The sequence below is a fragment of the Hippichthys cyanospilos genome, chromosome 20 (assembly GCF_059441005.1).
Source record: "Hippichthys cyanospilos isolate Australia breed blue-spotted pipefish chromosome 20, RoL_Hcya_1.0, whole genome shotgun sequence".
Lineage (NCBI taxonomy): Eukaryota > Metazoa > Chordata > Actinopteri > Syngnathiformes > Syngnathidae > Hippichthys > Hippichthys cyanospilos.
The window spans coordinates 1,881,527-1,896,853 of record NC_142388.1 but is presented as its reverse complement, the minus strand read 5'-3'; the positions used below and the strand labels follow the sequence as shown (position 1 = coordinate 1,896,853).

Genomic DNA, 15,327 nt, shown 5'->3' with positions numbered 1-15,327 from the left:
TTTGGTGCACTGACGTCCATTTGTATCCTCCATTTGCAGTAAAGATGAATTTTCACTATGTCCATAATACGGAGTCCATAATGTCCATACAAATAAAGTCAATGTTGGAGGGGGGGGGTTCAATTCTCACGATCAGCTCAATGGCACATAAAAACTTCATTACCATGTGTTCAGCAACATTTTCCACGAATTTCATACATGTGAAAAAAAAGAATTGTGTGCCGCATTACAACACTAAAATGAAGCTAAATTACTCACCAAAGGAGATGGAATAAGAAGAATTTAACACATTTTACTGCTGAGTCTGAATCCTTGTTCTACATGGGAAAGAAGTTTTCCTGAAAAAAAAAAAAAAACACAATTGACACACAACGGGTGAGGGGCCTGGCAGCGATCGCCTACCCACCTCATTTGCGTTGAATCTTGCTCTTGATGGACTTAATCTCCTTGTGGCTGAGGACCAGCACGCCATCTTTGAAGCGGCCCACCTGACCCGTGGGAGCCGAGGACGAGCTAGACGTCGTCGTCTTCTTGTTGTCCTTGCTGGAGATAGACACATTCATCGCCATCATCATGAGAATATGGCGGCTAAGACCATGCCGGTTAGACACAACTCTTAAGGTTTCCGGCTAAAATGACTTCAAATATTATGATTTTAAAACTTTTTAGACACATACCTTGGATTCCTCTTCTTTTTGAGGTCCTATTAAAACCAAAAAAAAAAACCAACACAGTAAGAAAAGAACAGAAATTATTGAGTAATTCTGGAGGACTTACCGGATGCATTTCCACCTTTGCAGCCTTCTTCTCTTTAATTTGCTGCTGCAGCACCTTATAGTTCAAATAACTCTTCTTGGCAGGCTACAAAAAAGTCAAACAAGTCTGTCAAGTGACAATCACACGGCCATTGATGTAACGCCGAGGTCTTCCTACCCGTGCGCCCAACATGACGGCCCGCTCCTCCTCAAAGACTCGCTGCTGCTCTTTTCTGTAACCCGTGATACCGAAGCGATGCACCTCAAGGCGAGCCTAACGCACACAATACCACGGTATAAATAGCAATCGCACACACAGAGTTTGATATGTAAAACCACTTACCTTCTCCAAACTGAGACCCCGTTGTGGAGCACTGTGCTGTTTCTCCGAAGTCTGCACAGGCTGGAGAAGTAAAGAGGGAAAAATAACTTGAGTTCAACAAGTGTACGGTACTTATTAAGGAGTCCAGTGAGGGGAAGCAAAAAAAGACCCCAATTCCAATTAAGTTGCTTACCTTGTGTAAAATGGAAATAAGAAAAAAAAAAAGAGCACAGTTTGCAAAATTATCTTCAACCTATATTCTTCTGTTTTTTTTTTATAACATTGCCAAACTTCACTGGGGGTTGGGGTTAGAAAATAAAACACACTTACATTTTTCGTATCTACTGTGGGCATCTGAGTGGTCATCTTTTGTCTTTTGGCGGGATCCTGGAAGGTCACTACCTCTACCTGCCTCAATGGCTTGACAGCAGCATGTTCTGTACCGTGACTCTGGACAGTCATCTCAGACGATTCTTGGTCTTCTCTTTGGTCTCCATTAACATTGCAGAAATCGGCCGAATCCTCCGGATCCGAATCTTGCTTGCATCTTTTTTTCTTTTTCTTTCTTTTTGTGGACCCATTTCCTGCACAGGCATGAACAGGGAACACAACAAAACTCAATATATTAGGGATAAAGTATTGAGAGACACTCGGTAGATGTCATATTTTGGGGATAGAAAGGCAATTGTATTGGGGTGGTTCACACACCTCATTTTGCCTTTTCTATGAAATGGTCTCAATGTGTACAGTGTTCTTGTGAGAAATTTCGCTGGATTATTTTCACCGTTGTGAATGTGAATCACAATTTGTAAACATTGTTTTTCAGTACAACACACCAATTCATTCGTGTAATTTTACAATGTTGGACAAGAACTGGAGCAACTTTTTTTTGCTTAGGTAATTGTGAAAGTTGTTGGAAGTATAACGTACGTGCTTAGGTGTATTGTAAACCATTCATTTAAAAAAAATTGTGCACATACTGTACTACAGTATAATGTGTATTTCAGTCCGCATTTAGGTTTGCACATGAGTTTTGACCCCCCCCCCCCCCAAGACAATTATATATATTTTAATCAAATCACTGTTATATTACACGTATTACTGAAATGACAGCTTTTATTATGTTTACATTCGATTACAGTATTTAGAAAAGCTAGCGGCTAGCAGTTAGCTTCACCACTAGTTTCAACCGTCAGCCTTTCATGCTGTTAAAATTGACTTAAGAGTTTTTGAACGAATCTTAACAGTGATGACGTACTGACAGCGTAAATACAGCGAGAAAAAAAATAACAAAAGAACGATGGAGCCCGACAAACGAAGAACGTTTGTCCACAAGCTAGCTACATGGCTAAACTTACCAAAATCGTACAACGTATCCAAAACTTGTTCCAAAACAGCACAATCCTCGTCAACGTCCCCATTTACGTCGGGCTTCATTTTAAGGTTAGTTGAATAAGGAATTTACATTAAAACACAGATAAATGAAACGTAGTAGTTGCTTCGTCGTCGCATACGACAAATACAAACGCCACACGCGTGGTAGTGACGACGCGGTGCGGTTTGGTCCTCCTCGGCTGCCGTCCATGTATGGCAAAATGCCGGAAGTGGTAGCTAACGCCCATGTGAAGTTTCTCCTCTGCAAGCCGATATCACTGTTGTGTTTTATCAATTGAACAGCTCGTAAAAAAACAAAAAAACAATAAAAGCCTCGCTGGATGCAGCGTGGCTGCTCACGTGAGGACGAATGGCATCCAAGGCGGCTTACTCGGTATGTGAACGTTTTCGATTGGCGTGCATGCTAAGCTAAACCCACTCGGTTTTTTGCGTGCGGCATTTGACATTTGACTTGCTTCTCCATTTAGCAGCCCACAGAATGACTATCTGCCCTAGTCATATGCTTATAATAACACAATTTAATGACATACAAAATCAAAAGTACATTTTTGTGTTCAAGTCGTTTTACCAACATTTTTGATTTGTTGCTCACCAATAGAAAACGATTTGTAAGTTATCAATGACGTTTGTGTCTTCAAATGCTGCGTCTTTTCTGTAATTATAAATAAACAATAAAATAAACTATTCAGCTTATGACATCCCATTCAATAGTTTGTCACATAATGTTTATGTATTGTCGTTAATGGACATTTTTACATTGGAAAGATTTCCTACATTTTCCTTGTTTAACAAAACGAAACTGTCCTCCCCATAAATTGTTCATTTTCATTTATCTAGCTAAATTCCAACTGAGTTCCACCAAGTCTGAAGGCATGTAACAATACAATGTTTGATAATAATTAAAATGAGATTGGTACGAGCCAATAATAATAATAATAATAACTGATACATGTTATTTGTATTGCACTTTATGCTTGTCAGAAAATCTCAAAGTGCTACAGTGAATTTAAAAACAATAAAATGAGACCACTTAGTGTTTTTGTTTTTTGTTTTTGTTGAAAGGTCACAATCACGGTTAAAATCTCTTTTTTTTCCCCCAACAAACAGTTGCTGGGAACCCCATATGAATGAAACACGAAACAAACATTCACAGCTTAATGTTTAGTTTTTTTCTGTGTTTATGCTTCAAAACTGAGAATTTTGTAGAAAAAAAGTGGGAAAAAAATGACCCAACACCGCTTCACTGTCTTCGTCACTGCCTCGTGACTTTTTTACATCCTTTTTCTGAATGTCCGGTAAAGTTTGCATTTTCTCCAAATGTTCCCCTCCTATTGGCCTGTAATAATTTGTATATTTTCCATAGGGTATCTGTTTTTACATGCAAAACAATTTTAATTGGCGAGAAATGGCAAAATCCAGGGATAATGCTTTTCATTGGATAGGGACAATATTTTAGAAATATATGTATATATGTCTCATCAAGTTTCCTCATTTTGTGCATTCGATTGAGGCGTTCTATGTTTATGTCCGTTTCCTTATTACGTCCTTTTTATTTAGCGTCGAGATCCGATGCTGAACAAACGAGATGACTTTGAAGACATCCTGGAGGAACGGCGGAGTTCCAGCGACCTGCGATACGCCGTCAAGTGCTACACGCCCGTCCTCTACAAAGGCTTGACGCCGTGCACGCCGGACACGCTCAAGAATGCCGCGCTGCACTCGGATCACCTTCGCTATGTCATCCGACAGGTAAATCATAGCAAAAATAAGTGTGGGGATAATGAGCTGACCCTTGTTTTTCATTTTCTCAAGGTGGCCAAAGAGACAGGCAAAACGATGGACGAAGTCCAGGCGGACGCGTCGGCCATCTTGGACGAGATGGCCCACCGCCTGCAGCTCAGCACGGTTCGCTTTTTCGCCTTCACCCTCAGCAAGGTGTTTAAGACCTTGTTTCGGAGCGTCTGCGTGAACGAGGAAGGCATCCAGAGAGTGAGGGTCTTACTCTTAAGTCAAGGTACTAGCGTAATGCTAGGCACGCTAAGTAAGCTAGCAACGGACTTTGTGATTAGCTCCAGCAGGCCATCCAAGAGCACCCGGTGGTTCTCCTGCCGAGCCACCGCAGCTACATGGACTTCCTGCTCATGTCCTACATCCTGTACACCTACGACCTCGCCCTGCCCGTCATCGCCGCCGGAATGGGTATGTCGTTATCGGGTTCGCAGGGCCTCACGTACTGTACACGAAGCCTCGTAGGATACACTTCCTGCGTGTTTCCCCGCCTCCAGATTTCATGGGCATGAAATTTGTTGGTGAGATGCTGCGAATGTCCGGCGCTTTCTTTATCCGACGCTCGTTTGGTGGAGATAAACTGTACTGGGCCGTCTTCTCCGAGTATGTCAAGACCATTGTCAAGGTAAGGACGAACATCACAGTAAATAAGTTAACATTCATTCGATACCATTGACGGCTACTGACGTCAAACATCTATATTTACTTTGCTGGCAGTGACTAAGTCATTCACTGACTTTGACGACTATTGACCTCCAAATTCCACTTTTACTTGGCTCGCATTGAATAAGTTAACATTGACTGCCTTTGACGGCTATTGACGGCAAAGATCTATTTCCACTTGGCTGGCAGTGAATAAGTCATTCACTGCCATTGACGGTTACTGAGAGCAAAATTAAGTTTTTACTTAAGATGGACGCAAATAAATGAAGTAATTCGCTACCATGGACGGCTATTGACATGAAAGTTCCATCCATACATGGCCGGCATTAAATTAGTTATATCATTCACTGCCTTTGACAACTGTTGACGTCAAAATTCCCTTTTAACTAAGCACTCCCTATACTATTTTGTTAGCAGTTGTTAATATGGATATACAATTTTGATGTTTTTACCTGTTCTATTTTTTGTGTTTGTTTTCATAATTGTCAATTGTGCTTTTTCCAGAACGGGTACGCTCCCGTTGAGTTTTTCCTCGAGGGTACGCGAAGTCGAACGGCTAAATCCTTAACGCCAAAGTTGGGTAAGAAGACCATAGGAGAAGAAGAACGAATCATAAACAGTTAATATTCACCGTATGGCGTGTGTTCTCTCCAAGGTCTGTTGAACATCGTGATGGAGCCCTTTCTCAAGGGCCAAGTTTTTGACGTGTGCTTGGTGCCGGTCAGCATCAGCTACGAGAGGATCCTCGAGGAGGCGCTCTACGCCCGGGAGCTTCTCGGGGTTCCCAAGCCTAAAGAGTCTACGTCGGTGAGTCGCAACATGCGCGCAGAAAACGTTTTTTGCTCTCTTGTATCAGTTCGTGAGTGTACTTCATACCTTGATTTTGGTTTTCTCGTTCATGCCAGGGTCTCATTAAGGCCAGGAAGATCCTGCGGGAAGACTACGGCAGCATCCATGTTTACTTTGGTCAGCCCGTGTCGGTCAGAAGTTTAGCACATGGACAAGTGGACCGCTCTCAATTTAATCTGACGCCCAGGTAGCAAACTAGCAGCTCAATTGTTTCTTTTCTGTTGTTGTTAGTGTCAATAATGGGGACTAAAGGAAACAAAAACAATTAGAAAGATCTGATGCCACCCAAAAGCTGCAAAGCAATATTTAAATTTTTGCCTTCATTCGTATATATGCGTGGATTAGTAATGGGAAAATGAAACCTCATGATATTTTATTTCTCCTCTAGAGGGCACTGTCGGTTTGAATATGAAGTGGAAATGTAATTTATTTGGATTGCATTAGCCTTCATCTGTAAACCGGTAGCATTATCAAGAGGCGTATATTTGATATGTAAAATGAAAGACGTTTTGACATTTTCTAGACACATCCCAACAAGGCCCAGCGAGGAGATAGCACGCTTTGTGAACGACACGGCCTACAGGCTAGTGAGGGCGCAGGAGGAGAACTCGGTGCTGAAGCCGTGGGTCCTCCTGGCGACTCTGCTGCTGCAGAAGCAGGACGCGGCAATGATGCTGGATGAGCTGACCGAAGAGGTCGTTTGGCTGCGCGACCTTTCTCGGCAGTACGGCGCCTTCCTCCACTGGCCCGGTACAGTGCGGCGCTTTGTTGCCACGACGACAATGAGTCCATTCATATACACACACAAGGTTGTTTTTTGTTGAGTTTTATTTGGAAGGTTTCAAATATAGAATAAAACCTTTACAGGCCATGTAAAATTGAGAGATTTGTTTAATTACGTTATACATATTTGAGGATAATTAGAGTGCCTTGTTGTTGGCCATGAGTGCCTGCTCATCGTATGTAAACGAATTCAAATTTACCACGGTTGCTTAATCAATGTAGTGTGTCAAACTTTATTTGAATTCCATTTTTTTCAGACCACTTGCATCCATCTGAGGTGGTGTCCTCCAGCCTGGCCTTGCATGGAGGACTCGTGAGGGTCTCTGAGGGGAGAGTTCACCTTGAGCAAGGTTTGTTCGGGACTACTTTGAACTTAAGTATTGGGACATGACTACTAATCAATCAGGTGTTGCAATAGATTTCCAAATGACCCCTTGAATGAACAGGTGGATAAATACTAAAAGTGAAGTTTCTTCTGCCCTCTAGTGGAAGAGCTTTGAATTGTTTTGCTTGTCATAGATTGCTAAACATTGATACATTCATTATTTGAACAGTGATTGCGCCACATTTTCATCACTTTCTGAAAGTGTCTAGATACTTTCGTCCACAATATTGACATTCTTTTCTATGTATGTTTTTTTTCTGAATTTTTTCATAGCCTCCCTTTTTTTCCTCACTCAGCAGGAGCCACCGAGGCGGCCATCTCCCCAGAAGAAGAGCTCCTGAGCCAGGCTGTGCTGGTGCTCTCTTGCGCCTCCTACAGGAACCAGGCGCTACACGTCTTCCTGCGACCAGCGCTGCTTGCTTCGGCCCTCAGCACCGCCTCTTCCACTCAAAAACGTGAGCCGCAGTCACCACACATTTGTTCTTTTAATATATATATTTATATATGTGTGTATATACCTCAATTACCACCATTAATACTTTAATGTATCTTATTATTCCACTGAGCAGCTACATCCTAATGCTACTTCCATTTCCTGTTCTATGGTTAGCGTCAAACTTTTTTCTTTTTTCCTGCCGCAGAGGATGTTTTCGATCGCTTCAGATTTCTGAGGGACGTCTTCTTCAACGAGTTCATCCTGTGTCCGGGAGCCACCGTGCAGGTGAGCGCCTCTAACTTTTCATTGAGCGTTCACTCGAAATTTCTCTAGCAGTTGTTTTATCTCGACTTTTTTTTTTTTTTTTTAAAGGATTTCGACGAGGCATGTTACCTTTTGGAGAAGACGGGGGTGCTGCAGGTCACCCAGCACGACGTGGCGGCGACAGAACGGGGGCAGAGGACCTTGGACTTTCTCACGGGTTTGTTGGAGCCATTCCTGCAAGGATACCTGGTCAGTGATTAGATATGATTTTATATATATGGATTTCTGCATGCAGAGTCAAATAATTTGTGTGCAGGTGGTTTGCAGTTTTCTTTTGGAGGAGGCAGATGAGATGCTGACGCAAAAGTCGTTCATCCCGGCCATCCGCCAGTTTACCATCAAACATTTGCTAGCGGGTCGGTTGTGTTTATTTTGCACACGATTTCATGTGAAAAGATGGTGAGGTGTGTAAGGCGGCGGGTTTTGTTGCAGGGAGGCTGGCGTACCTGGAGGTGTTATCGTCGGACCTGCACAAGAACGCTTTGACTGCTTTGCTCAGGCTTGGCGGCGTGCGGAGGTGCACTTGTTTTCTATATCATCCTGACATAATCCTGAACACATTGTGAATGATTAGAATTTAGGTGAAAAAAAAAGCCCCCAAATTTCATAGTTATTTTAAAAGTCTAGTCTTTCTAAATTTTTATATTGTCTTGGAGAATCAATGCTTATAAGCGAAATGGTGCGCACCTCCTTTTTGTTTTCAGAAATCACGCCACTTTATAAGGCAGCAAACACTGACCTCTGCTGGTTTGAGTGAGACATTGCATCGTATTACACAATGTTTCAATCATCTATTTTTAATGATGATTTTGGCTGGCCAGTGGTGATAAATTATTGACATTTAGACTATGGGCTCTACTGCTGATCTAATCAAACACTTTTTCAAACACTCTCTAAATGTAGTTAGCAACCACCAGGAGGCGACGTATGGTTAAGATTCTTAATGATATGGTTGTAAGATTTAGCAACATCTTGTGCTATCACCATCACTTAGGTATAGTAATAATGTTTTGCCCCCACTTTTCTTCGACGAATACTCAAAGGAGTGGAACTTTGCAAATATTTTGTCGTCGTAGTAGACTTGCAAATTCTTCGTGCAGCGTGTAGTATGCTTGCTTCGAAACTGCATTCTGTTAGTTCACCACGAGATGGCATCAAAATCTACACATTGTCATTTTGAATAAATCATTTACATTGAGATTTTTTTGATGGTTACCATTTATTGTAAAACAATCTTTTGTTTTCAGCAATCGTTTCTATTTTCTTACAAAAGCCGACCGTGTTGTTTCCTCAGAGCGCAGCAGCACACTTTGAGCGTCAACAAAGCGAAACTGACCTCTGTGGAAGACACATTGAGTAAGAAATGGCAAGTGTGTCACACACAAACATACGTAAAAAGAAGTTAACCCCTCACCTTTTGCGCAGGAGGGAAGCTGGCGCCTCCCAACGTTGCCATGGCTCGCCTCTAATGCTGTGAATGTTCACCAAACGACGTTTTGGACGTCAGCGTGCCAACCAAACCACTTGAATTCATGACTCATGTTTTTGTGTGTGTGTGTGTGTGTGTTTTGAACTAACATCTTGCCTTCAGGTCAAACACATGGTTCAAGAGCTTTTTGTTCTCGACTGAAGGCCAACGTGTCAAATGTGTGAATTTACCTCAAGAAAATCGCAAACTTCTGCTAATCTATCCTCAGTAATTATTTTTTCTATTCTGCTTTTTGTACTTTATACAAATTTGTCCGTGTGTTGTGTTCAGAAAATATTATTAAAGTATTTACACAAATATTGGTCATAGCGAGGTGATCTGTAACAAATTTGTATGTTCAATATACTTTTTAAAAATAATTCTAGATGGAATCTAATTACATGAATTAAAAAAAAACACCAGTTTATTCTGAAACTATTCATTTGTGTCCACTCTTGTGTCCAGGTTGTCCTAGCAAGACAATAAAGTTGTTATCCCACCCTAACACATGACACTGTAAAGGCTAGGATGTCGTCTACTGACACACTTGGATAGGCAAAAAATAAATGTCCAACAAAAAGAATAGGCTGGTTCTCAGGAGGTTTTTGTATGGGACAAAATATATTTGACCGCTAGGGGTCAGACTTGCCTTATTTGTAGCTTTGATAGCAGGTTAGAACCTTGAGACGCTAGTGAAATTCAAATTCAAAAGTTTAATTAAAAAAATATATTTTTCGAAAAAATGATGTAGATTTTCTGGGAAAACAGGTTAGAGGTTTTTTTTTATCAAAAAAAAATGCTGAAATTACAACCCACAACTTTCTTTTGACAGTGTCCAAATCCAGTATTGATAATGATCCAATATTATCTCCAAAAACAGTATCAGATTATATCGGTCTCCAAAATTTCCAATTTTAACACGCTGAAGCAAACAGTCCATTCCACACTCCACTTCTATTTTTATGTCCCACCCTCTGTTGTTCCCACCATATACTGTACTGTAGTGAAACGAGTTTTCTATTTTATTCATGCACTTTACATTTTCGTGTTCAAGAGAATTTCTGTCGCCAACATGTTGGATAAATTTGTCATATTTTCTCATCCCTACGATCGCTGACTTGTTTCTTGTTTGAATAGTGTCACTTCTAACGATCCAAGCTAAAAATAATTTGCTATCATATCAGATCGACACCGGTAGCGGACAGTTCTCTAGGCTGCAATATCGGTCTGAAAAAGTGATATCGGTACACCTTTTGACATCACTACGTTTTGAGGCGTGCAATTTCTCTGCTTTCCACGCTGCAACGACGGGGCACTCTAAATCCTCGCTCCGCATTTTGTCAAGTCCGTCTTGTGTTCAAAACTATTTCCAAACACATCTGTGATTTCACTAAGTGAGTCCAGTCTCAACGGCGTTGACGAGCAAAACCCGAAACCCGGTGTCACACGCCAGCGTTCCCCCTTGTCTCGCCGTCCGTCTCGCCTTTTCCCCCGGAATTAATCATGCGACATGTAGTCTGGGAAATAAGGTGACATTTCCCTATAATGAGAGCAACGGGCGTAAGGGCGGGAACGTCGACGTCGGTCGGGCCCTCCTCGTACGCGGATTGACATTTTCCATTACCAAGTCAAAACGTACACGCGTGCTCGTGTGTGCACTCGCCACTTTTTTTTTTGTCTTGGCCGGTGGATCATCCATCTTGTTATAGCCATATCCCCGCGTCCACGTGTGTATGCGTGTGTGTGTGTGTGTGTGTGTCGGGAAGGTGAAAAGGAATGATTTATGGACGGGAGTGGTGCCGGAGAGCAGTGCGTACAGCAAGGCCTGTAAATCCTGATAAAAAAAATACTGGATAGAAGCAATTTAATGCCATCAATCTTCACACCTGGAGGCTGTGATATATTGGCAGGTGTGTGTGTGCATATTTGCGAGAGTGTGTGTGTGTGTATAGGAGGCAATCTAAACCCAGCGGCACCAGTTGTTTAAATTTCATGTTCAGGGAAGCCAACAAAACTTCAAAGCGCAAATGGCAGTACGTCATCAAGCAATTTCCACTTGTGAAATTACAAATTGTGCTAATCGGGAAAAGATTTTATTTGATTTTATTCTATTCAGGGGCGTTCAGTACCACTTTTGTTTGGAACGATACCAGTAAGAAGAGTCAATTCCTGAGATGTAACCGATACCAAGTACTGATACTACCAGTGCTTTTGATGCATCAAATATCCAGAAAAAAACTGACAGATCATTTTAAAGACGCACTAATATGTCCCAATATATCAATTTTACTAAAAAGTTAAGAAATTGTCAATTTTGTATAATTCCAATTACTAAGTCCTGCATTCTAAAAACAACCCAATTATGGGTGAAAACGTATGAACCCAATATATTTATTCCAGCTATCCTTGAGAGAAGGCTGGCATCGGCACTGATATCAATACCTGGATACTCATCTATCCTTAATTTTATTGGAAAAAATGAACTAGTAAACCTGTAGGTATTTTTCATGGATGTTTCATTTTTCTTCATTTTTTAAAAATTATTTATGTTTCAATGTTTTCCCCAATTTTTATTGTATCATTGAGTAAAAAAAAACTACGAATCGACAAAAAATATAATTTCATATCATTAATATTATAAAGTTGTTACAAGGAACGCTAGGCCCGAGAAAAAACAAATTTTTGGCCTCTCATTCCGCACAAAGTAATTATAACTTGTGCTGATAATCTCATTTACACTACTGCACACACACACGGACACACACACACACACACACACACACACACACACGCACCATGGTGTTGATTTGTTTTTCTTATTTTAGATTTCAACTTCCTCCACATGTCATTTCCTGACGCTCTTGACTGACCAAACGCAACATTGCGCGGACGACAATTTCCGTTGTCAATTTCCGACGCGCTCGCTCCGTTATGAAAGGAAGCAAAGCGGCGGCGGCGTGAAAATGCAAGCATCCTCTCCAATACGTCACTTGCGAGCCATTGCATTCTGGATTTAACGCCGGCCGCCAGGGCAGCTGGGAAATTGCATTTGCGAGCCCTGCAACCTAAGCGGTGGTGTTTTTGTACCCATGTGTTTGTATGTTTTAAATATCGTGAGAAATGTCACAGACGGGCTAGCGAATAGCATCTATGTAGTAATGTCATAACCCGTTATGGAATAAACATCGGATACAAACGGTGCAGCAACACATGTAGACAAAAACATAATCCTTAAAGGGATCTATTATTTTAAAATTAGTAGTGTCGACCAATTCATCGGCCGGCCAATCATAGCCTTTTAAACATCAGCAGAAAAATAATTGGCCAAAATTTGCCGGCTGGTTTAAGTGTTTACTCAAAAAACTTTTCTTTATGTAGTTATTCTAATTATTATGTTGATATTGATAGCGTTTTTCTCACATTTGGTGTGATGTAAAATTTAGCGCCGAGTGCCATTTTGAATGCACACACATTTTTGTTATAAATGTATGGTGGTACCCCTCCACACCCAACCCCCTAAAAAACCCTATAATACTTGCAATTTGTTATTGTAAGATATTATTTATCGTATTGCAGGTACGCTCACTTACTGCGGGGAAGATACATGCGAAGCAACAAGCCAATTTAATCACTCTTTAAATGAGAATGAATCGAAGTGAGCACAATTTGGATTGGAAACTATTTTTTGTGTGTGTGTTTGCATGTGCGTGTGTGTGCGCGCGTTCTCTATGTGTCGGCCATTTATTTGCATTAAGCGCTTTTTGACAGGCGAGGGAGGGAGGATGTTCTTCTACTGGATTGTAATTGTGCAGCAGCTGTGGATGACAGCCGTTTTTTTTTTTTTTTTGCACCTCACTTCTTGCTCATGAGTCGTAAAAAAAAAGGTCCAAAGAAAACCTCCCTTAATGTGAACTGAAATAACTTGAAAGCGACCTTATTATTGTTGTTTTGGGTGCTGTTTTTCTTGATTTTTGTTGTTGTTGATGATTTGACGCTGAGGAATGAATGAATGAATGTATTTGGATGAAAGGCACTTCTATTTGTAGTTAGACGAATGAAGCTTCATGAAGCACTTGTGATACTTTTCGATTCCTCTAGATGACACTCTCAGATCATAGATACAGTGAAAATTTAATACAGTCTAATTTGTCCTTCAGAAGTGCAGTAGTATTTAATTTATGGTAGACATGTGAGTGGGGTTAGAGCGCCCTCTTCTGGATGCTTTTGTATATTATTTTTCTCAGTTGAAGAGCGTGAAATCCAATGTTGCCAGGTTCACGTTACGCTGATCGTTGAATATTCTTTTTGTTTCGCCCTGGACGAGATTTGTCACTACAAAGTGTAATATCAATAGCGGCCAGAGGGGGCGTCAAAAAAACTAAGATGGAGCCAAACAAAGCACAAATAAATGCAATGGTGTCAAACTCAAAGGCCCAAGTGCCTTCATCATTTTACGTGTACCGCAAAATGTTGATTTGACTTCATGTTTCTGGCTAAAATACCAAACTTGCAAGTTGTCTTCAAACAATTTTTTGTTCCCAATCTGTCTTTTGAACGGTTTTTACCGGCCTCTGACTTCAAACCTAGGTAAGTGTGTGACAAACTCACTTAAAATTTATTACGGCCCTCTAATAGAATTTGGCCTACAGTAAAAATGAATTTGACACCCCTGTCTTAAATGATAAACTAAATCAGTTCCAAAACGGACCAGTACCGGGCTGCAGACCGGCGGTTGGGGACCTCTGATTTAGAACATCGTTATCCAGCCGACTAGCTGGCGAAAAACCCGACGCTTGTGAGGGAGGACGGCATACTTACTTTTCCACTTAGAGCGCCATCTAGAGGATTTAAAAAATATCACAGGTGCTTCATGAAGCCTCATTTTCCCATTTGGGAATTCCCTTGTGACACTTCTGATGCTTTAATGTTCCCTGCAGTGTGTGTGTGTGTGTGTGTGTGTTTGGTGTGTGTATACGGCACTCTTGAGAGCCACAAACAACAATGACCTTCACTGCTAATCTTTAAAAAAAAAAAAACAAGATTTAAAAGGAATAAGTACATAAAATGTGTTGATAGCCAGCTGCTTGTTTCCTTTTTGTTTTATGTACTTCATCTTAAGAGTATTAAAGTAAGGAAAAATATAAAGGTTTCCCTTGAGAACATTTGGCAAACGCTGACTTAAACGTCTTTTTGGAACACAGCATTTGGTGACTATAAATGAAATCTATGAAAATGATAATGTTTATAAAAATATTATCTAAGAAAATTGCAAAAGGATACCTAAAATGGTTTCCTTTTTAACATAAAAAAAATACAGCCGCTTACACAGGTTACATCTTATTTTGAATCTGAAAAAAAAATCTTAAAGTGCGTAAAATGAAAAACAGAACATGAAATCTTATTCAAACTACAATCATTCTTGACCGACAACACTTTTTTTTCAATCATATATTTGATATGACTATTTAAAAAGTCTTTAGCCTGAAAATGTTTCGAGATAAATGTTGCTCGATGCAATTTTGCTACTTTGGTGCTTAAAGGGTTCATGCTAATGGACTGATGTGCAACAAACACATGGTATTGCTTTAACGCTTATGCCTGGATGCTTGCACTAAAACGCCATCCTGCTGTTTTAAAGCAAATAATTGGGCGCGTGTTAAACAGCTTCCGCTTTTATGCGAATTGAGAGATGGATGCATGTCAAACAACTAGCGAGTGTCGCTTTAATGCCGACGACCGCGTGCGTGCGTGCGCGCGTGCTTTGCGTCAGTCAGCGCGTTTGGGATTGAGTCCGTGTGACGGCCGCGGTCCGTTCCCGCTTTCATCTCTGGCCGTCTTCTAAGCTGTCAGCGCGCCGCTCATTGGTCACGCCTCCATTAGGCTTCCATCATGAATAAATCATCTCCATCTTTATGATTATTCACTTTGGCACCGGGCGACACTCATTGATTGGCTGCCAGCCCCGAGAACGCCGCTCCCTCCCGTCCCTGGTTTTCTCCCCCAAGGAAAATGGGCTAAATTGATCTTTGGTGAGAGAAGTGGAACGTCGGAGGATTTAAATCCTTCGACGGAGAATTCCAAACGGAGTGAGATGAAGTGTGATTCATATCTAGAACTATCGCGCACTCCAGAAAGCAATTACAAAACAGACAAATACCG

At 41.1% G+C, this 15,327-nt stretch overlaps 2 protein-coding genes across 3 annotated transcripts; one reads left to right on the top strand and one right to left on the bottom strand.

The window, feature by feature from the left end:
- fsaf1 (40S small subunit processome assembly factor 1) lies at positions 1–2,659 on the bottom strand. Its single transcript, XM_088403011.1, has 8 exons — positions 2,436–2,659; positions 1,408–1,661; positions 1,099–1,158; positions 934–1,029; positions 778–861; positions 678–703; positions 407–543; positions 1–338 (listed from the first exon to the last, which is right to left on the bottom strand). The coding sequence occupies exons 1-7, from the start codon at positions 2,512–2,514 to the stop codon at positions 408–410; spliced, it is 735 nt and encodes a 244-aa protein (XP_088259137.1). The 5' UTR covers positions 2,515–2,659; the 3' UTR covers positions 1–338; position 407.
- Positions 2,653–9,606, top strand: gnpat (glyceronephosphate O-acyltransferase). Of its 2 annotated transcripts, none has more exons than XM_088403010.1 (17): positions 2,653–2,845; positions 4,030–4,221; positions 4,285–4,461; positions 4,542–4,671; positions 4,758–4,885; positions 5,428–5,503; positions 5,579–5,730; positions 5,829–5,959; positions 6,296–6,522; positions 6,813–6,905; positions 7,240–7,395; positions 7,582–7,661; positions 7,749–7,889; positions 7,957–8,056; positions 8,133–8,217; positions 8,995–9,056; positions 9,126–9,606. In XM_088403010.1, the coding sequence occupies exons 1-17, from the start codon at positions 2,822–2,824 to the stop codon at positions 9,167–9,169; spliced, it is 1,998 nt and encodes a 665-aa protein (XP_088259136.1). In that variant the 5' UTR covers positions 2,653–2,821; the 3' UTR covers positions 9,170–9,606. The 2 variants fall into 2 exon arrangements, with proteins under 2 accessions (XP_088259136.1, XP_088259135.1); XM_088403009.1 differs by having other exon boundaries at positions 7,237–7,395.
- The last annotated feature ends 5,721 nt before the right edge of the window (positions 9,607–15,327 follow it).

What these genes read in the sequence shown, in the direction of transcription:
- fsaf1 (XM_088403011.1), bottom strand. Translation starts at nt 2,514, where the DNA reads ATGAAGCCCGACGTAAATGGGGACGTTGACGAGGATTGTGCTGTTTTG. An exon ending in CCACAGTAGATACGAAAAAT is followed by an intron (nt 1,159 to 1,407) that starts GTAAGTGTGTTT and finishes TTACTTCTCCAG; the next exon opens with CCTGTGCAGACTTCGGAGAA. An exon ending in CCGTCATGTTGGGCGCACGG is followed by an intron (nt 862 to 933) that starts GTAGGAAGACCT and finishes ACTTTTTTGTAG; the next exon opens with CCTGCCAAGAAGAGTTATTT.
- gnpat (XM_088403009.1), top strand. Translation starts at nt 2,822, where the DNA reads ATGGCATCCAAGGCGGCTTACTCG. An exon ending in CAATTTAATCTGACGCCCAG is followed by an intron (nt 5,960 to 6,295) that starts GTAGCAAACTAG and finishes GACATTTTCTAG; the next exon opens with ACACATCCCAACAAGGCCCA. An exon ending in GTCCGGGAGCCACCGTGCAG is followed by an intron (nt 7,662 to 7,748) that starts GTGAGCGCCTCT and finishes TTTTTTTTAAAG; the next exon opens with GATTTCGACGAGGCATGTTA.